General features: G+C 58.2%; 1 protein-coding gene and 1 long non-coding RNA gene across 4 annotated transcripts in view; one reads left to right on the plus strand and one right to left on the minus strand.

The window, feature by feature from the left end:
- SSBP3 (single stranded DNA binding protein 3) overlaps nt 1–6,427 on the minus strand; it is a 54,518-nt gene extending 48,091 nt beyond the window's left edge. The window contains exons 1-4 of one of the 3 annotated variants that reach the window (XM_074598287.1): nt 6,143–6,427; nt 5,959–6,031; nt 5,706–5,767; nt 5,311–5,395 (exon numbers count right to left, since the gene is read on the minus strand). In XM_074598287.1, coding sequence (XP_074454388.1) covers nt 5,311–5,395; nt 5,706–5,767; nt 5,959–6,031; nt 6,143–6,198 — 276 coding nt within the window. In that variant the 5' untranslated portion in view covers nt 6,199–6,427. The remainder of the gene's footprint in view (nt 1–5,310; nt 5,396–5,705; nt 5,768–5,958; nt 6,032–6,142) is intronic. The other 2 variants (XM_074598288.1, XM_074598289.1) reach the window with 2 other exon arrangements.
- Nucleotides 6,428–7,194: 767 nt separating this feature from the next.
- On the plus strand, nt 7,195–9,644 carry LOC141747609 (uncharacterized). The gene is made up of 3 exons (XR_012588772.1): nt 7,195–7,248; nt 7,756–9,053; nt 9,312–9,644. It is a non-coding gene; the product is annotated as an uncharacterized LOC141747609 (long non-coding RNA).
- The last annotated feature ends 12,080 nt before the right edge of the window (nt 9,645–21,724 follow it).

Raw genomic sequence — 21,724 nt, forward strand, 5'->3', positions numbered from 1 at the left:
CATGATACAATCAGGTTGTGCCAACTCTTTAATCTAATTGACTAATTACAGATTTTAATTTAGTCAGTTACTGAACAACTGTTGACAATTTGTTTTCATTAGGGACAGAACAGGATAAATATTTAGGCTCCCCAGTCAAAGACTAAGACATAAGCTCTGGGCTCTGACCTCCGGTTTTGCGCAGGAGGCTTCTCCATCAGCATCACCCACGGAAAGGTGCCGCTCCGAAACGCCCCAGTCCTGCCACCGGCAAGCGCGGAAGCAGAGGTTGCTTCGTCGCCACAGACGACATTGTTTAAAATATAAAATTAAGCTAATCCCGCCTCACATGGTACTTCCAGCAAAAGCAGTGTTTAAGGGACGCTCAGGCTTGCAGGCAGGATGGGCACACCAGTACCCTAAACTGGGAGGGACGGCCGAGCCCAGCACACTGCCAGGAGGGAGTTTCTGTATTTTTTTTTTTTTTTTTTTTTTTTTTTTAAGTGATGTGGAGTTTTGCAGCTGCTCCTGGCAGCCTGCCACTCCCAAAGGAAACTCCTCTCTCCAGTTACCTACCGGGGAACCCTGCCCCTGCAGAGCGCAGCTGGATGGAGCCCAGACGGAGCACGGTCCTGCACGGAAATGGGCTGGAGCCGTGCGTGCCACCAGCTGAGCCCCCTACCCAGGGCTCCGGCAATGCCCGGGGGGGCTCCCTGGGACGACGCAAAGCTGTTCCCAACCTCTGTCCCTGCATTGTGCCAAACCCACCCAAAAAACCCCTGCTCTCCTATGCAACATGTTTCTAATACATCGTCTGCAAAGGGCACATTGTAGAGATGGGCATGGACCACAACCACCACCACCATTGCAAAACCAGTCATGGACCGCCGCCACCACCACTGCAGAAGTGCTCATGGACCACCGCTGCCACCACCACTGCAGAAGTGCTCATGGACCACCGCCACGACATGCACAGAGGCGCTCACGGACTGTCACCATCACGCTTGCTGGTCCCACACCCTCCTCACGCAGCCAACAGTCTCTTTGCTGGTCCTGGAGCAAGAAGACAGTCTGGCACAGGAGAGGTGACAGTCCTACCAAACACCTCATGCATGCAGAGCGTCTCCTCCCAGGAGAGGTCCCATGTGGCCATCTCGCCTGCCAAGGTGCCATACCATGAGGTGGCCACATGGACCCCAGGGAGCAGAAGATGCTGTGATAATGAATAGATGCCCCACTGCCCAGTAGACGCCCAGATGCTGGGATGGGGCATCTGTCCCACAGCCAGCTGGGGTGCGATGGACAGATCCAGCAGAGAAGGACCATTTCCCCATACCTTGTCTCCAAAGTGTGGCTGAGAGGCCACTTACAGCGGGGACAACAGCTGGGTTTGGGGTTCACGCTCCAGTGCCTGGGTGACACCCCCAGCCCATACTGCCAACTGGCCAAAATCCTTCCATCCCCTTGGGTTTCAGCTTATTCCCCACTGAGCCAAGTCTTGCCTGCTAACACCAGCAAGCCTGGATGCTACATTCGTCCTTCTCCAGGGGCTTCAGAAACCCCCTCACCGAGATCTCAATCCAAGGGGAACCTTTTCAGATGGTAGGGAAAAAAGGAGGAGCCCCAGTTGCCCCAAACCAGGATGAGAGGACACGAGCCCCAAGCACACCATCTTTTCCCAGACCAACCACCCCCACTGCAGCAGAGCATCCTTCCAGACCCAAGTTAGAAAGAACTGCAGCAGCTTTCCAAAGTTAAAAAAACACTCAACAAATCAATGCTTTGCTCTAAAGGCAATCTGAAGCCACCGCTCCTTAGGTCTTGCACTACAAAGAAAATATAATTTCAAATGCTCCCAAGCATGGGTCCTTCTCAGGGGGGAAGCAGAGGAGGGGAAGGATGAAGTCAAAGTCTCCGGCAGCCGAAAGCTACCCTGATTTTTCCCTCCTGCACGTTGACGCTCCGAGCCGGCTGCGCAGGCAGAGCAATACCACAAAAAGTATGTAGCAACAGTCAACTAGATTTAAGTTCATTTTCTGTAGCTCGAGGCCAAAATCGACTGAAGTGGTTCTGGTGATCAAGTTTTCTGCAATTCCCCTTTCTATGTATTAGCTCTTTGACAGAAATTCACTGCGGTATTTAAACTGGCAGTCATCACCGCTAACTCAAATTGTATTGGCTTTCACGGCGTTGAAATGCTCAACTGCGACCAGCCATCGGCCAATTCCCAGATAACACGGCAGCTGAAATCCCCTGTCATGCCGAGCGATCCCGTTGCAAGCTCGCTGGCTCCGGGAGCATGCCGGAACGCCGGCACGCTCGCCACAGGGCTTCGCCTGGCGGAGGAACCCAAATCAATGGCTACGGGTTGCATTTTAGGAGTCGATGGGTGCTCGCGGTGCTGTCAACTTGAATAAACTCCTTTGATACAGGTGGGAGAGGCTGACGAATAGCCCTCTGACCAGCACAACTCGTTAGTTGCGCTAACAGACTTGCAGCCATGCTGGAGATGGAAGGGAAGCATGGAATTCCTCCTCCCTGCGCCAGGTGAATCCCTGCTCCCATCACCCCGCTCCCAACAAGCGCCTTTCCACCAAGTCCCAGCAGCTTTTTGTCCTGGCTTAGGATAAAACCTCAGAAGAAAGCTAAAAACCAACATTCCTCAGCCATGGAAAGAACCCATGGCTTTCAAGGGTCCCACACAAAATAGGAGGGGTGAGATTTCTCCTTGGAGTTCTCCTTTTGTTCCCCCCCGTCAAGAATTCAATATTAAAAACTGGAGAGGGAAACTGGTGATTTGTCCTGCTGCTCCTAACAGTTTTCATACAGTTAGGCTGGGAAACAAAGTGGAAACGATGCAGCATGCAAATCCCGCCGTTAGCACCCTGCTAACGGGGTGCACTGCTCCCCTTCCCAAAGACGGGTCCCTGGGGCGAGCACCCCTCGGGCGCCAGCTCCGTGAGGATAGCATGCCAAACACTGGCTGGCCCGGCACCGCCGTGCTGCTCCCAGAGCATCCCCCTGTTTTGCCCTTAGAGCAGCAACAGTAAATACACATCGTCTTTGGGTAAATAAACACCATATTTCGGGCAAACACTGAGCTGGCCAGGCAGAGGTTGCCCATCGTCGGCCAAGTGTAAATACAACGCTCTACCAATCTGGGACAAGACTTTATATTGGGATATTTTTAATGACAACCACCACATGAAGCGATTCATGACTCACTGGTCCAGCCCCATTTGGGGCTCGCACCCCGTTTTAGCTGCCAAGTGCCGCTGGTGGGTTGTGAGGGTTTGGCGTTTGATAAAAGCCTGCATTTTCAGCTCTGGCACCCATCGGTGAGGTTGGCCACCATGCTCACCAGCACTGGTAGCCCACCCCGGCAGGGAAGCTGGCGAGAAACAAGGCACTATTCACACTCGGTTATCATTCGGTTCTTTGGTCAATATTTAAGTTTTGGCCAGGTAGGTCCCTCGCCCTGTAAAGTACACGCCGTGCCGGGAAAACACTGGAGACGGACTATGCCGTGAGCATCCACCACCGGCCACGCCAGGCAGGAAAAGCACAACCCCCGTTTTGAGACCAAAACGTGCCCCGGTGAAATCAAACCAGTGCCACCAAGCCAAGGCACAGGGGAGTAAAAATCTTCTCAAAGAGTCTTCGCGATAAAACCCAAAAGGTAAAAGCACTTGGGGCTGTTACAAAACTGCATTACACCGAGAATTAAAAACAATCAGGATTGTGTCTATTTACTATAAGCTTAAAGCAACGTGTATTAAAGAAGTTTATGCGAATCATCTAATGCACTCAGGCCTATTGTCAGAGTTATTACCAAGCTAAAAAAAGATTAATTTCTCTAAATACACTAAATCCTCAGACACGATGAGGAGGGAAGCTGCTGTGAATGGAGCATTACCACGTCTTGGTTGCTAATGTCATCTTCACCTGGGGCTTTGCTGCCCAAAGATCCACCTTTGCCTTGCTCCCCATGAGCTTGCTGTGCCCACGGGGCTCAAAAAAACCCCCAGAATTTGGCCCAAAACACCCAGGAAGCGAGCAGCTGCCAATGCTGAGCCAAGCACTGGTGGATGTGCCACCAGTTGTCAGCTCTGACCCTCGATTCAGGAGTTCACCATCTTAATCTGACCCAGCAAAAAACAAGTGATGCAGAGAGCGGACGCGGGGAAGGACGGACAGACAGACAGACAAGCCTCCATCGAGCAAACACCCAGATCTGCTCCCCCGTGCCCCAGTGAGACGGGCATCTTTCTGCCCTAGGCAGGGCGAAGAGGCACCTCAGTAGCCAGCCCAGGCTCTCGGGTAGCCCTGGGGCAACCAGTGCCAGCATGCAGGACCACCACGGAGGTCCCTGAGACACTGGCCCAGCACTGCTCACCGGCAAACCCTGGCGCATCCCACCCCAGGCATGTCGAGGCAACAAGAAACTCGGGAAGGGAGGAAAAATGGTTTCCATACCATAGGCTCCCTGGAGCAGACAAAACCAGCTCCTGCTACACAGGGTTTAAATTCACTTGACTGGGGTCCAAGCCCGCAGCCAGGTGACTAATCCTTTGATGCAAATTCCTCCCGACACTGCAGATGCGGGCGACGGGCGCGGGACGGGAGCGGGCAGCCCACCCATCATCGCCCACCAGAGCCAAGATGCCGCGCGCCATGGCCAAGAGGTGTCTTTTTGGGAGGCACCCTCAAAACCCCGGCATCCCACCCCAGGAGCATCATCCCTGGGTCACGCTCTGCAGAAAACAACCCAACACCAACGGACAAGATGGACACCATCAACTAAGGGGGGGGTGGGGTGTCTGCAACACCACCCTTCAACGAGCAAACACCTCTACCTCGTTTGGTCTCCAAGGAGGACCAGGACAACCAAGGAAGCCCCCAAGCTTGCCAAAGGCAGGGAGATAAATCCCGTCGAATGCCCCAGGAAGTTGGGGAATCCCCCACCAAAATCCAACCCCCTGCCTCCCCAGCATGAAATACCTCACCGTGGATCCTCCAAAAAATAAAAAAAGAAAACCCCGCTTTGTTGTCCATTGCTATGCAAAACTGCTTCATTCTACCAGTAGCCCAAACGCCTTTAAGTGCTTAAGATAAGCATCTCAGCTAATTTACATAATTGCAACATTATGAAATACTGTTCAGTCAAATCAGAACCTTGTTGGTTAAAAAAAAAAAAAAAGACTAAAAAAAAACCCCAAAAAAACAACCCAGGCTTTTGCCAGGGGGTTACGTTGGCTGTCTCTCGGTGCGGCCCGCCGAACGCCGTTAATTACCCGCCGTGTCGGGACGGCGAGAAAACTTGTTACTCACGTAGTCATGAAAGGCTTTGGCTTCGCTCGAGTGTTCGCAAGTGTCTCGCCTTTCGGGGGCGGCGCAGTAGAGGTCCCAAAACACGCTGCGTGGCGGAGAAAAAAGTCGAAAAGAAGAGGACATTTACTCACCAGGGCTCGAGGGGCGGGGGGACGGAACATCAGGGGGATGCCCACCGCTCGCTCCCGTGGGGCGTCGAGGGCCAAGCCGCCCCGCCGCGCCTCGACGCCCCACGGGAGCGAGGACATAGGGCGTTTTGGGGTGTTTTCGGGCGTTTTGGGGGTGATGCTGACTCACGCCATCACCGGGGGCTTCACCCCCCCGTGGGCTAGCGGGCAACCTGGGGGGGAGGGGGGTGTCCCTTTCCTTTTCCTTCCCCTTCCCTTAGTACTTACCACCACCAGGAGTGCAGGAAACCGGGGGGTTCTCCCAGCGTGATGTTCTTCTCCCACCGGATCTGTGAGGAGCGGGGGGGTGAAAAGAAGGTGGAAGTTGAGGGGGGGTGGGGGGGGGTCACGGGTGGGCGTGGGCCCACGCGTGGCGACCCGCCGCCGCCGCCCCGCACAAAATGGAGGGCGGGCGTGAGGCGGCGGCGCACAAAGGGCGGCGGGGGGGTGACATAAGGGGGGGGGGGGGGGGGGGGCTCACCTCGGACAGGAAGGTCTGCGCCGACTTCTGGGCGCCGACGTGCAGCAGGTACTCGTAGACGTACAGCGCCAGCCTGCAACCGAGCAGCGGGTTGAGGAGGAGGAGCACCGCAAACCCCGCACACACCACACACACGCCTCCCCCCGCCACCCCACCACCCCGCACAAAGCCGCCCCGCGCTTACTTCTCCCGCGCCTGCCCGTCCGAGGGCACCGCCGAGCCCTTCCCTTTGGCGAACATGGTCCGCGGTGAGGAAGGAGGAAAAGGGGAGGGGGGGGGGGGAAGGGAAGGGGGAAAGGGGGCCACCGGGAGCGCCGCTGTGCCCGCCTGCGGAGGTGGAGCGCCCGGGGGCTGTCAGAGCGCCGGCCGCCGCCGCGCCCCCATCGCCGCTCCGCCGCTCGCTGCGCCCGCCGCGCCGCTGGCCGCGCACCCGAACGTGGCCGCGCCGGGCACCGCCTCCCCCCTCCCCACCCCGTCACCGCACCGCCGCCGCCGACGGGCGTCCGCCGCCACCAATCGGCGCGCGCGGGGGGTGGGGCTAAACCGCGCCACGCCTTCCTCCGGAGGCGGCGGGCGGCCTCCCGGCGGGAGGCTGAAAGGCGACGCGGGGTCCTAGCGCCCGCCCCGTGCGGGGAAGCTTTGGGCGGCGCGGCGGAGCGGCGTGGGGCCTTTAAGGCGGAGGGCCGCCGCGCGCAGCCGGCGCTGATTGGACGGCGCCGAGGAGACCTCGGAAGGGGGGACTTGAAACCGCCCGCCGGGCGGTGAAGGGGAGGGAAAGGGGGGGAGCGCGTCGGTGCGGCCGGGCGGGCGCTGCCTCAGGCCGCGGCGCCGGGCGGGACCCGCCGGGGCCGGACCGGAGGCGGTGGGAGGCGGGGGCTGGGACCGGCCCCCACCTCCCACCGCCTCCGGTGCGGCCCCGGCGGGTCCCGCCCGGCGCCGCTCACCCCAGTCCCGCCGCTGCGGGTGGTTACCTCAGGGCCGGGCTGTGAGGAGCCCTGAGGGGAAGCCCAGAGCCGGCCTCCCCCCGCCCCTTCCTGGCTGCCAACTTCAGCGCCTCTAGTCCCCGCCGCCTTGTTTTTTTGCTTCGCTGCCCTTAGGAAAAAAAAAAAAAAAACCCCAAACAAAAAACAAAACACCAAAAAAACCCACAAAAACCCACAAAAACAAGGCGACACTGGGGTCGGGGGGGAGGGGAGGGAGGTGTTCCACTCCAGCCCTGCCGCCGTGCTGAGGTCCCTCAGGGTGAGGGTGGGGGGAGGATTGTGCCTCGTACAGCGGGGTTTGCTGCAGGTAAAGGTGCACCCCTCATGTGGCAGCACAAAAATAAGGGCTTCAAAGAGCTTTTTTCACCCACCTCCCCTTGCCCCGGCCTTCCCGAACAAAACCCGGCAGAGGTGGAGCACTGCGGGCTGATGCGATTTGTCACCCATCGTTAAAACGGGGGGTGTTACAGGCATGGAACCTCACCCAGCCAACGCTTGGGGAGTTGGGAACGGGGGCCAAACGCGCCCGGCAGCCCTCCGTGTTGAGGGCAGGGAGGCTTTGGGGTGGAGGAGCGCTGCTGTGCCCCGTGGGAATGTTCACGGCCGTGGGGACCTGCCCGAGCAGGGCCAAACTCGCTCTAAAGGAAGGTTTAAAACAAACCGGGGGGGGTGGGTGTGGGGGTGGGTGTTGGTGTGTGTAAATATCTCCTTGCGATGCGGTAGGTCGAAAAGGATCAAAACTTGAAGGCGTCCGAGAGCCTCTCTCCGGAGAGGGAAAACCTGGCGCTTCTCACCGAAGTTTTTTGCTTTGCAGGGTGTTGGCGGCGGAGAAGAGGAGACGGGCGTTGGGGCTTGGCTCCCCGCACGCCTCTGCGGCAGAGACCGGAGGGACAGGCTGGGCACATCCCAGGCTTCGTGTCTCCCGAGCCTTCGCGTCTCTCTGCTCCTCCCAACGGGCTCGAAAATAACTGAGAGCCTCCCTTGGGACTGAGGCTATGGGATAAATTTGACCCTCCAGCAGCATGTGAGGTGTTCGCTAAATATCCCCGCATAAAAATAATGCCCTGCTAGTTTGTACCTTCTGCGTGGAGGTGGAAAGCACTAACGCCACCAGCGTGACCGGCGCTATGCTCTCGGCAGCAAAAGGGCCTCTCCGTGCCCAGAATATCACCCTGCCCCGCTCCTGTTCATCGACAGCTTGTTTTCTTTCAACTCCCCGATTTTTGGGGATGGATGAGTAGACAAAACCCAGCCACCTCCTCTCCCTGACGCAAGGGTCGCTTGGGAGGTGAAGCTAGCCCAGGGAAATGCAACAGGATACTGGATCTCTCCTTTCTTAGGTGCCTTTGAGGGTCTGATTGCAGGTCTCCATCCGGGAGGAGAGGACGTCTCTGAGCTGCTCAGAGGAGAGAGCAGCCCGGGGGAGCCAGGAAGCCGCCTCAGCTCTCCCGCTTCTCCTCCGGACTCTGTTTCTCCGCTGTTGCTAAGGGAGATGGAGAAGAGCGGTTGATGGAAATCTTCCCCTAAGTGGCACCAAAATAAAGTATCGATATCGCCATCCCAGGGCGGCAGAGCCCAACCTGCCAAAGGCTAGCCCGGCGAGGGCAGAAACTCCCGGCCTGTGTGAATCCACCGGGTACCAGCCCTGCCGTCGCATCTTCCACGACCTGATGATTAGTGCAAATTATAAGCCGGTGCTTTGGACCAACTTAGCTGAAGATCAGAAGGGAGACTCATTTCATATTATCACCACCGCAGAACGCAATTAAATGGCTCTGCAAAGTTTTAACGCAAGTTACGACAGGAAATTTAGGGGGGGGGGGGGGGAAAAGAAAACCCCACACCCAAAGCCGGCAGCTCTGTCTAGCCGTGTCGCAGGAGGATGTACCAAGGCTACCGAGCGCTCCCAGGGCTTGCAGGGCAACCTGTGGGCTGCCTTACTGAGCCGGGCTTTCTCTTCATCGGGAGTTTTTCTCGGGTTACAGCAATTAAAGTACCAGAATTCATTAAAAAACCCCAAACCAAGAGCCCAGATGGTTGGTTGAACCACCCGCCCGTGGATTTCTCCCAGCCCCCTTGCCGGGGCCGTGTGGCACAGCACCCACCCAGCAGGTACCCGACAGACCCTGCTCCGCTGAGCCCCAAAACAGGAGAAAGTTGGGGGGGGGGGGGCGGGGGGGGAGGCAACGTGTCCCGCCTGGCACAGCGGGAGGAAGGCAGGAAAGCGCTGGGGCTGCTGTGGGATCCCCGTGGGCAGGCTCCCCGTGGGCAGGGATGCGCAGCAGGAAGGACAGGTTTGGGAGGGAGTAGTTGTGGGAAGAGTGGCCTCTCCACGTTGCATATTAACGCTCCGCGGGCTTTTAATTGCAGTGGGACCTATCGTGCAGGAGCCATTAGCATGCAATGCGGAGGAACACGTATTTTTGGGATGCCTGCCTGGCTCACGGACTCTCAGCCACGGGGAGGCAGTGGGCCGTGGGATGCAGGGAGAGGTGTCTCGTGTGTCGTCCCCCCCCCAGGGACGCCGCTGGAGTCGCAGCTCCTTCCTTGAGCCCCTGAATCATCCCCGCTGCCATCTGCTGCACCCTCGCTCTTCCCCGCAGATGTCCTTCTTCCTTCCCCAGAAGGAGATGAGAACCCAGGACGAGGTGCCAAACGCGGCTTCAAACAGCATCTAATAAAACACAGGATTAATTTCTTCTGACTGGTGTTCAATGGCTCTGATTAAGCAGAGCAGGATTTAATTAGCTTGTTTGGACTGCCTCGAAACCCATGCCAAAGGTGGGGGAGTCTCAGCGGCTGGGTGTCCCCCCACCCCGGACCCTGACCACGAGCCCCTGGGGGCCAGCAGGACCTTCCCCCCATGGAGCAGAGCCTGCTGCCTGCCCCACCAGGCTGGGGACACAGATGGGGACACAGACAGATGAGTGGCCCCACCAAGGGGACCCTTCTCTCTTCATGAACCGCGTCTCATCCTCTAAACCCCGTGCCTCTTGGCATAAACCAAACTCGCCCTGCCACCGAGTCCTTGAATTTAAAGTAACCCTGTTCTCTTCTTGATTTACTACCAGTTGCTGGCTCCTCTCCTCTCCCTCCGCCTGTCTCCTTTAACCCATTTCATTATCTATGCTAGCTTAGGCTTGTCTACGTGGGAACATCACGGTGCAGATATTGCAAAATAGATGGGCTGTGAATGTAAAGCGCGGCGGCAGCTCTTCCCCGGCAGCTCCCCACACGGTGGCTCGGGTTCCTCACCCGCAATTCCTGCGTTCACCCGGGCTGCAGGCAAGGCACCCCAGAGCGCTAAGTAGGAGCATCCATGTGGGATGCGGCTCCCGAGCTTCCCCCGGCTTCGGGGATGCGGTGCTGCATTCCCAGAGCTGGCACTCCTGGGATTTTAGCTCTGCGGGTTCCCGTTGTTGCAGAGGAGACAAATGGAGGTAGAAGGCTCCAAGGGAGAAAGGGCCAAAGAGAACATCCAGGGAGCAGGACTTCCCCGTCTGAGGAGCATGGATGACTTGCGGGCCCCAAACTTGCAGAATCTTGAGGAATGGGACGGACTGTGCAAAGGCGAACCCCAAAACATCAGACCCCTGTCACCCCATAGCCCTGACAAAGTGTCACCTTTACCCACGGCCTGCCAGTGCCAGGCAGGTCAGGTCCTTCTGGTCTACACCCACCTTGCCATTCTCCTGTATCTCCCTGCAAGGGATGTTTTGCAGTTAAATATCCCCTCCCCAAGCAAACAAGCATGCAGGAGCCGGAGTCTGTGTCTGACCCTGCTTGTTCCTGCTGCTGGGCTCTGGTGGCAGCTACGTGGCAAGTGGGGCACCAGTGTGGGGCGAGGATGCTAAACCCTACGTATAAGTGCTGCCTCCAGGTCTCCTGTGGCAACGGTATAGCAGAGACCTTTCTGGGGGTCCCAGCAGAGCTGTCTGTGCCTGCAGCCCCTCCAGACAACGAGATGGTGCCTGTCTTGGGGGTTTCCCCCACTACGGGCTACCCAGGCATGGCCTCCAAGCTGGGCTACCTGCCACCCGGCGTCAACAGTCCTCAAAGGAAGGGTCGCAGCCTTGCCGGGGTAGTCAACTGCCCAGGGAGACAGGCAGAAACCCCATTGCACCGACTCAGTATCTGCAGTTTAACCGCAGTGGTTTATTTACCCCCTGCCGTCGGTGAGGAGGGGTTTAGGTGGGGAGCGTGCGCCCGGCTGGTGTTACGGGATCTAAATCCAGCTCTGCTGGGTCCGGGCTCAAGCTTCCTCGCTCCACCGGCGCAGTGCCTTTGGGTCCTATCGCTCCCGTTTCTTCTCCGGGCTGTCCCTTATCTGTCACCTCGTCCATCTGTCCCTGCCTGATATGCGCCGCCGGCGGTGCCCCGAGCCAGCTGCCCCCGCTGGCGCCTTGCAACGGGCAGGAGCATCTCTTTGGCTCTGCTTTTCCGGGATGCTTCGCGGAGCCGGCCGGAGGGTGACCTTGGGTTTTGGAGCAGACGTCCCCCCCGGCTGCCAGCAGCCCCGCCAGGGTCCACACCAGGGTGGACGGGCGCTGAGTGCGGGTGTGGAGCTGTAGATCTGCTGCGAGCACGGTGGCAGTACATGTATTTATTTTCGCAGCCTCACTTTAGGCAAAAAGCTGCTGCAGCGACCGGCTCTGCTGCCCACAAGGGTTTCCTCCGCCAGTCCTAGGAGCTTTTTGGGAGAAAGAGGGACCTCAGGAGCTGGAGGAGAGGCTTCCCAGGCAGCAGCCTGACACAGGAGCCAGCATCCTTCGTGACACTCACCCCTGCAGCATCCTCCAAGGTTTCAAAATCAGTTTTTGCTGCTCGGAGGCCTTGCCCCGGCTCTGCTCCCACACCCAGCCGCGCGCGGCCACCTCACTTCCCCGCAGGCAGCGAGGGGACCTGGCCGGCGCTCGGCCCTCCCCTTGGCTGCAGGATGCTGCACGCGTCGGGCTGGTCCCCAGGCCATGCACCACGCGCCCTTCCCTGCTCCCACGCTGCACAGAGCACCCCTTTTCCTAACACAGAAAAAAAGAAAAAGAAAAGCCTTTTTATCCAGCCCATATTTTCCTGGCTTGCACCTTTGCTTTGTCATCTGGAAACACTGTGACCAGCTCTACCCCCTCCGACCTTCAGGCGGGGAGCCGCTTCCCCCCCTCCCCGCTTTCACCTTTACTGTTTTAAGCGCGGTCTCTTCCTTCTCCCTCCGAGCGCTCACCGCCTGCCTCGAGCCTGCGCGACTTGCTGACCCAGCACTCCTGCCTGCTCCTCCATCCGTTTTGCCTCCACGTGTAATGCACCTCTGTAATCTTCCCGAGGAAGGACGTGCAGAGCAGGGTCACGGTGCCGCATCGGGGGCCATGACCATGCAGGGGTCCCCATGCACCCGCCTGGGACCCCACATCTGGGTTTTCTTCGCCGTCCACCCCGGTACTTGTCCCAGATACCTCCAGGGATGTGGGAAACCCCCCAAATATCTCATTAGGGGGCTGGCTGCAGGACAGCGATGCAGCCAGATGAGTCGGGAGGAGGCAGGGGCTCGCGACTGCCTGCAACAACAGCCTGGGTGGGGGACACAACAGCCCAGATGTGAACATCAGCCCAGATGTGAATAGCCCAGATGTGTACAACAGCCCAGATGGAATCTATAGCCCAGCTCTGCCCATCCCACAAGCCAAGGGATGCTTCATGCAGGGGCCGCTGCTCCAAAATCTCTGCTTGTCCCCAGGGAGCAGCCCTGGGGGCTTTGCCGTGCCCCCCGCCACCGCCGTCGTCCCTCCTGGTGAGAAACAGGAGAGCCATGGCACGAGACCCAGCCAAAGCCTCTCCCGTTTTGAGCGGCGGAGGCGTGGGCTGCTAACCGCAGGGCCTCGTTAGCTTAATGGATGAATTTCAAAGCTGGGCTTTCAGATGAGTTTTGCGCATACAGCAAAGTCTTCGGGAGCGCCAGGCTAGGACCCGGTCTCGGTGTCTCCGAAAAGCCGCATCTTCTGGTTTCTGAGCGAAATAATAACGAAACCAGGAGATTCTCATAAAGGAAATCAGCAAAGACAACTACTTTTATATCTGTGCTTAAGTATTTAGGTCAGTATTTTTAGAATAAATAGCCGTGGGTTGGTTCCTATCTTTTCACTTTCATTTTTCACACTTCAGCTTCATTTTCCCGAATCTGGTTATCCTGAAGCAGCAATTGGGTTTTTCAAAGCGCTCACACCTACCAGCGCGCTGACCTCCCTGCCTCCCATTTCTCCACTGGCTCCTCTCGCCCTTTCTTCTCCCCAGTCCTATTAGCACAATTAGGGGGGGGCTAAACCCATGTGCCCCCCCCCGTCTTAAAGATTTCCCCCAGGGCGGGTGAGGGAGAGGAGGGATGGGCTGCGGTGGGGCGGGGGGGTTGGCTCTGCAAGGAGGTGGTGGAGCTTCGCTGGTCTGAACTGGGAAGGTGGTGCTGGCCATGGACCACGATGGATGCGTGGTGGATCCGACCCCACTCCCAATGCCACCCGGCCCCTTCCCGCGCCGGGGAGAGCCCCCGGCTGCGAGCTGGGCGTTGCACCCTGCAGCCTGCTATTAAAAGCAAACCATCTAGAAGAGTCCTTCGGAGTGAAAGCGGCTTTTAAAGGAAACATTGGCAGAGTCTCGTTTGGCTGCAACAGCGCCGGCTTTGCTAATGGCCTCCAAAATTAGAAGAGGCTCAGAAACTTGGGATGGATGTTACTGCAGCAGAGCAGGGAGCCGGGGGGGGGGGCGAGGGGGAGGCTGGAGCCAGCTCAGCCTCAGTTGTGCTTCCCCAGAAATCGGGATGCTGCTCCATAGACCGTCGATAAAACCTTTTTTTTTTTTTGGGGCGGGGGGGGGAAGATAAGTGCACCGTGGGAACGGAGCACGGGGAGCAACGCACGGCCGGCGTGGAAATCCCGGGCACGCACGTGCGGCTGGAAAAAGCGGCGATCTCCGCTGTGCTAAACACGCTCCGCGGGAGCGACGGAGATGTGCCAAAGCCTCTTCATGACTTAGCTCCTAATAAACACGCTGCGGATGGGAAACGAGCCTTCGGCTTTCCCCACCGAGCGGGGAGCTCGCCCCGGCCATGCTCCAGCCCCATGAGCTGGGGGGGCCGGGGGACGTGGGCCACGTCCCTGCTGGTCCCTGGGGCCGGGCTCCTTCCATCCCGCATCATTCCTGGGGATGTTTATCCTGAAATAAAGCCCTCCTCCTCCCCGGCTCAACAGCAGCTTCACCTCCAGGAGTTATTCACAGATAAACTCCATAAATTTGGGGGACAGCCATTTTATCACTCCTGGCAGCTCCGTGCATCGCCTGCCACAAAGGTGAAGCCAAGGGAGCTGGGAAGGGATGGAAAACCAGCGCCCGGGAGAGCCGGAGCATCGGAGCACCCTGGAGCAGCTGAGGCCACGGATGGCCGCATCCTGCCCCGGCTCCCGCTGCCCTCCCGATGTTTCTTAGGCTTTGTTAGATGCGGGGAGGCACGGGAGCAGAAAACCTCCTCCTCCCCGCCTTGCCTCCATGGATGATTTATTTCGACACGCGACTCCAGCCTGTTTTGCTGCATCACTCCAGGCGCTTTATTGCCTCCGGCCTGGGCTGGCGACATCCCCGCACCCAGCTCCGGCTGCCCGGCACCAGAAAGGAACCCTTGGCCCCTGCTGCCGGGGGCCGGTGACGGTACCCAAATGCTCCCAACCTCGGGTGGTCAGTTGGCCTTTCCTGACCTCCTGGAGCAGCTCCCCTTCTCACGACCCCTTCCCCAAACTGTATGTCCATCACCGCCCACTGGTCCATCGCTGCCCGTTCGTCCATCGCTGCCCACTGGTCCATCGTTGTCTGCTGGTCCATCGCTGCCCACTGGTCCATCATTTTCTGCTGGTCCATCACTGCCCACCAGTCCATCGCTGCCCGCTGGCTTCCACCCTGGGCTATTTAAGAAGCCCATCGCTGGGGACGATGCCCGTTTGTCAACGCATTGGGGCTCTTCTGCTGGCACACCACCTGTAAAAATAAACAAACGAAAAAAAATATAAAATAATCCATCCTTTATTTTGCCCTCGGTCTATTCATTAGCGAATGTTGAGCTATAACGGCCCCGGGAACTCCAGAAGGGACGTGGTCCTTACCCACAACGGCCACGCAGGCAGCATCCTGCCGCAGACGGCCACGGCTGCTGTCCCGGCCGGGCACGGACCTGTGCCGGCGGCATTCCCGCACAGCACGCCGAGCCCCCAGCCCGTCTGCGGGACCATTCTCGCACCAGGCACTGCTACCGCTGCTGGCAGTTCGGATTTTCAATTTTAATTTAGCCCGAACTATAGAATTTTTTTTTTAATTATTTTTTAAAATTTTATTTCCAGGTTACTGCCAGCCCGCTATTCCCTTTTCCCATGGGAAAGCCAAACCCCGGGGCGTGACGACTGCCGGTGATGCCGACGGGGAGGACGGGAGAAGGGCTCCCTGCCGACCAGGGCACCGTGCCCTCCCCTGGAAAATGACTCCCCCATTTCACAGCCTTCCCGGAGCGAGACGCAGCTTCCGAGAGGGGCTGGATTTGATGTCTAAAAATTTCCCTATCTTCTAATAACCCTTTTTTTTTTTTCCTTTTTTTTTTTTTTTTTTTTTTCCGCCGGCTGGGCGAGATTTCCACACCTCGGTGGCGGTGCCGAGGGCTCCGCACGGCTCGCATTCCAATGAACCCGGCGACGGTGGGTGCTGTGTCTCCCCCCCCCCCCCCCAACTCCTCTCCCACCCTCGGTTATGATTTTTTTTTTTCGGAAGGAGCCATTCTCCCGCCGTTGGGGTTGGGGTTCCAGGGGTCCCGCGTGGCGTTGGGGGTTTCCTGTTTACCCGCCCAGCTGCGCCGGCGGTTGGAAGGAGGTCGGTTGGCCGGCGATGCCGAAACATCACCCGTGCCGCAACCGGATCCTCGGCCGGCGCGGGGCTCCAGGCCTTCCCCGTATCGCCCATTTTTATTTTATTTTATTTTATTTTATTTTATTTTATTTTATTTTATTTTATTTTATTTTATTTTATTTTATTTTATTTTATTTTAATTTTATTTTATTTTATTATTTTATTTCCTTTCATTTCATTTTTTGTTATTTTTTATTATTTTATTTTTATTATTACTTATTATTTTATTTTATTTTTTATTATTTCATTTCGTTTCAATTTTTTTGGCCGCCGTTTTGCAAAAAAAACCCAAAAACAAACCCCCCCCCCCCCAAAAAAAAAACCCCGTCAGCGAAAGGCTTTTTTTTTTTTTTTTTTCTCTTTTTTCTTTTTTTTTAACGAAAGGAAGACGGGAGCTGGCGGATGCTGCCCGCGCATAATTAATTAAATCGCGTAATTAACAACATCGCATTATTTATCTTGGGGGGGGGGGGTGTGTGGGGGGGTGTCCCCATCATGACCAAGGGGCAGGGTGGGTAACGGGGCCATGGGGCTGCCGTGCCCCCCCCCCGCGCTCCGCTCCCCCCCCCCCCCCGCCGAGCAGCGCGTCCGCGCTGCTCGGCGGGGGGGGGGGGAGCGGAGCGCGGGGGGGGGGCACGGAAGGGGCCTCTTGAAACCGCCGCGCCCTGATTGGCTGAGCGCTGGCCCCGCCCCCTCCTCCCCCCCCCTGCCGTGGGGGCCCGGGAGGGCTCCGTGTCCCCCTGTCCCCCCCCCTCCGGGCCCGGGGCGGGGCGGTGGGGGGGGGGGGGAGCGCGGGCTGCGCGGCCGCTCGGAGTAATGGCGCCCCCTGGCGGCAAACGGCGGCGGTAACACGCAGGACCCCCCCCCCCTCCTCCCGGTGTCACTGTCCCCGGGTGCCCCCCCCCCCTCGGGCGGCCCTGTCCCCCTGCATCCCCAGTGTCCTGTGCCCCCCCCCCGCCTCGAAGTGTCCCTGTCCGTGTGCGCCCCCGGTGTCCTGTGCCCCTCTGTCCCCCCGGAGGTGTCCTGCACTCATGTGCCCCCCCCACGGCTGTCCCCGTCCCCATGCATCCCCCCCCCAGTGTCCTGTGCCCCCCTGGGGGTGTCCTGTGCTCACGTGCCCCCCCCAGTGTCCCTGTCCCCATGCCCCCCAGTGTCCTGTGCCCATGTGTCCTCCCAGAATGTCCCAGTGTTCATGGACACCCCCCCCCCCCAGCAGTCCCTGTCCTCATGTACCCCCTGGGATTCCCTGTCCCCACAGATCCCCTTGGACTGTCCCTGTCGCTATGTACCCTCCAGGCCGTCCCTGTCCCCCTGGGTGTCCCTGTCCTTACGCCCTCGCCCCTGCCCCCCCCCGGGACTCTCCCTGCCCTCGCGGACCCCTGGGGCTGTCCCTGTCCTCCATCCCTCCCCGCCCCGGCCACCAGCAGCAAGCCTGTCCCTTGGCACCTCCCCAACCTTCTCCAGAAGGTTCTGCTCCCTGCTGCTCCCCATCCCCGTCGTGGCCAGACACCGCACTGGTCCCCCACGTCACGCACCGTCCCGTTTGCCGACCAGCGTCCAAACCAACCGGTTTTGAATTAAAACTAAAATAAACCCTCGCGGGGAGCTGGATCCCGGCTTAGCCTCACGGCACACGGCCTCCCTCCTCCTCTCCGTGGCGGGGCGGGCGAGCCGGCCTTAGGAAATTAAGTAAATACCAATGGGGGGGTTGAAAAATAGGTTACCTTGTAAATGAATTTTTTTTGCCTGCAGCTAAAGAAAAATTAGCCTTCCTGCTGCCTTCTGCAGTCCGCGTGTTTGGGAACTTACCGGGGTGTGTAGCAGCCAAAGGGGTGGTGTGACAGCTCCTTGGCCCAGCCTTGTCAGCTTCCTGCCGAGCTCGGCTTTTTTTTTTGTTTTTTCCCTTTTTTTCCCTTTTTTTTCCCCCTTTTTTTTTTTTTTTCTTTTTCCCTTTAAATTCCAAGCGCTGCCAGGGAAATCTAGAGCTTTGACAGCTCGGAGGAACAGAGAACAGGACTCTTGGCAGAGTGATGTGGCCTTGATCCTGCACCAGGAGCCGGGGGACACCCCCCTCTCTGGGGGACACCCTGGCTTGTGGGTGGCATCACCCCATCCTGCCGCCCCATCCCACCACCCTATCCCACCACCCCATCCCACCGCCCCATCCCGTCACCCTTTTCCACCACCCCATCTTGTCACCCATCCCGCCACCCCATCTTGCCACCCCATCCCACCACCCCATCCCGCCACCCCATCTTGCCACCCCATCTTGTCACCCCATCCCACCACCCCGTCCCACCACCCTGTCCTGCAGTGGGTGCTGCTGCAGCCACCCCAGGGTAGCAGCGGCCGTCGAGACGTAAGGGTCGGTCCCCGAGCGGCCGGGGGGGTCATCCTCCCCTGCTCTGGGGGACACGGGACCCCCATCCCGCGATGTGGCCGTGACGTGGCTCTCCTCCCCGGTGTTGCAGCAGCTCCTGATGCCGACACGAGGGTTTGATTTATTAAGCTGGTGCATTAGTATCATTATTTTTCCCCCTTTTCCCTAACAAGCCGTTTGCATGGTGGTGCCCGCCGGGATGCCCTCCCTCCTTCCCATCAGCACCCCGGTTTTGGGGGGCGTTTCCCAGGGAGAAGAGCCCAGCTGCCCAACCTTGGGTACCGCACCATCGTCCTGCGGGGGGCCGGGGGGGGGATGTGCTTGCTACTGCTGGATCCGGGGATGTGCTTGCCACCGCTGGATCCAGGGATGCCTGGAGCACCAGCCTGAGGCACCCCGAAAGCATCTCCAAGCCCCTGGCATCGTGGTCCCCTCGCGGCAGCTGCTTGGCTCGGTGTCCACCAGCCCCGTCCCTGGTGTGGGACTCCTGGCCCCGTGGGGCTGCTGTGGCTACGCAGGTACCGTGTTGGCACTTGCCGCCGTCCCCTTAATAGCCAGGAAAACCCAAGTTTCAACAATAACTTACGCTGCAGCCCCTTTCTCGCCAAGCCGGCGAGCAATTTATCCTTCCAACTACTCCGAGAAGCGTTGAAACCAATAGGTCACTTCTTTTTTTTTTTTTTCTCAGCAGTAATTAATGGTTTAATTAACACTCACGACATCCAATTCCCATTGCTTTGCCACGAGCAGGCTCTGCTGCCGGGGCCTCACCGCGAAACCCTCCGGTAACCAGGGGTGGAAAGGGTTAGCCGGGGAGCCGGCAGGAGCTGCCGGCTGGAGGCCGCCCATCTGGCCGGGATTTCATCCCAAGCTGGAATCTTCTCCTCCTCCTCCTCCCGAGCGAGGGAGCGAGCGGGTGGCAGCGGCGTTTCCAACACGTTTTGCAGCCTGCTCCGCTTTTGCACGGACTTGTTTGTGGCGCGGCGGCTTTTTAAAGCCGGGGGAAGAAACCGGGCGCCATGAGCGTGCCCTGCGCGCGGCCCTCGTTATTCACTCCTAACGATTTTACAGTGCTTTAACGCCGATCCCCGAGAAATTTTAGCCGTCCCAAGGAGAATAGCTGCTTGTAACCGGCTGCTAATTGCGAGTAGGAATGTCAATTAATTCATTTAGCTAATTATCCACTCTCTGAGCATCACGCACCAAAGAACTGTAAAAGACGGGCATATGGCGATGGATCGGAGGGAAGAAGCCGGCGCCTGCGTGCGCTCGCTGGGTGGCCGGCACCGGGCGAAGGCATGCAGTTTGCGCGAGAGCTGGAGCGATACGGCTGCCACGAGCCGTAATTACAGCATTATGTTAATTGGGCCCGAAAAACATCACCCCTTCTCCTCCCAACTTTTGTTTGGAGGCTTGAGCGCGGGGTCAAGCAGCTAAAGTGTTTCTAATTGCGCTGCTCCCTCTGACGCAGAGCCGGGGAAGGAATCGTTTTCCCTGTGTGGAGAACAAACCTCTTGATCCTCATCGCTGCCGCCTGCAGAAACAAACAGTCCTAAGGAGGCAGGGAGAGATCCCTGACGAGCTTCCCGGCTAAAGGTGGGGAGGACAGAGGATTCTTGTTGCCATCTGGCCACCCATGAGCCTTCCAGGGCACCTGGGCTGCTGTGAGCATGGAGAAAACCATTGTGGTGAAAATTAATCTCCTTTGATGCCCCCTCAAAAGGAAAATGTTCTGAAGGAAATGTTCTTTTCCAAAATGATCAGAGATGGTCGCATCTGGGTGTGTGAAGTTACCGGTAAGGCGTGGAAGAGGTTGTGTGGGGCAGAGCGGACGCCCCCCCCTAAGTCTCAGAATCACAGAATGGCCGGGGTTGGAAGGGACCTCTGGAGATCACCTAGTCCAACCCCCTGCCAGAGCAGGGTCACCCAGAGCAGGTCACACAGGAACGCGTTCAGGTGGGTTCTGAATGTCTCCAGAGACGGAGACTCCACCACCTCTCTGGGCAGCCTGTGCCAGGGCTCTGCCACCCTCACAGCAAAGAAGTTCCTCCTCATGTTTAGGTGGAACTTCCTATGCTCAAGTTTGTGCCTGTTACCTCTTGTCCTGTCCCCGGACACCACTGGAAAGAGCCTGGCCCCATCCTCCTGACACCCACCCTTTAAGTATTTATAAACGTTGATAAGATCCCCCCTCAGCCGTCTTTTTTCCAGACTGAAGAGACCCAAATCCCTCAGCCTTTCTTCATGAGAGGTGTTCCAGTCTCCTCATCATCTTGGTAGCCCTTTGCTGCACCGTCTCCAGCAGTTCCCCATCTTTCTTGAGCCAGGGAGCCCAGAACTGGACAAGAACAGGACAGAAAGCCGATGAAGAACTGCAGATTTTATTCTAGCAGCTGAGCAGTGAATGCTCAGCGGGGTTGAAGTCCTTGGTCAAAGTCCTTCTTCCAGAGGGAATCTCCATCATGGTGCTGGGATCAATCACCCGGTGCCATGCTGCCTCCTCCATCCCCTGAAGGCTCCTAACCCTCGGTGGGCAAGCATCGCCCTGGGCTGGGCCACCAGCTCCATCCCTGCCCGGCCCAGCCTTGGCAGAGGGACCACCAAGGGGTCCCTCCTGCACCCGGCTCGAGGGTTTGGATGAGCTTTTCCCACTTCCAGCCAAAAATTAGGGTTGCTGAGGCCCCAGCGCTGCAAGGGGCAGCAGGTACTGCTGCTCCGTGCCCACCATAAGCATTTACTGGGTTCCAGTGCTTGGTTATGCTTATTTACCAAAAAACACAAGGCCTTATTTCCTGTTAAATTTGTTTAATTTTTTCACCGCTGGCTTTCCAACGGCAGCGCTTGTGCTGCCCGTGCTGGCGAGCAGCTTTGATCAAACGCGTGTACGTCGATTACCAAGGTTGACTTCCAAAAGCACGCAAATAAAATGCAAATAGAGCAACGTCTCCCCCCCAGACCCAACAGGCTGCATCGTTAACGCGGTGACACGGCAATTTGCATTTTATTTCCTTGCTATAAAAAAAAAAAAAAAAAAAAAAAAAAGAAAGGGTTTTATCACAAGCCCTGTTAGAGGGGCTTCAAAGGCAGCAGGGGCCAGGGGGTGGCCGTGGCGATTGGAATGGCTCCGGAGAAGTTTGCAGAGGCTTTCCCAGCCGGCAAGCCTGGCATCGGTGCCTGCAGCTCCGGGGGAAAAAACACATATTTTTAGGCAGGTTTAAGCATGGGGGGGTGAGACCCTGGTGCTGACGCGGTGCCGTCGGTACCGAGGGGGCTGGGGGACCCGCTGGGCACCCCCCTGTCCCTCGCTGGGGTGACGGGGGGGAAGAAGGGGTGATGCTTGGGGCTGGGGAGGGGACCCAGGACGCTGTCGCCAGGGAGAAATGAACGGAAAACCGCCGGATCCTGCCCCGCGGAGCCGTTGGCGGCGTGTCGGTGCCTCCCGCCGCCATCCCCGGCTCTGCCGCCGTCCCCGCACCTT

Source organism: Larus michahellis, chromosome 8, assembly GCF_964199755.1.
Source record: "Larus michahellis chromosome 8, bLarMic1.1, whole genome shotgun sequence".
Classification (NCBI taxonomy): Eukaryota; Metazoa; Chordata; class Aves; order Charadriiformes; family Laridae; genus Larus; species Larus michahellis.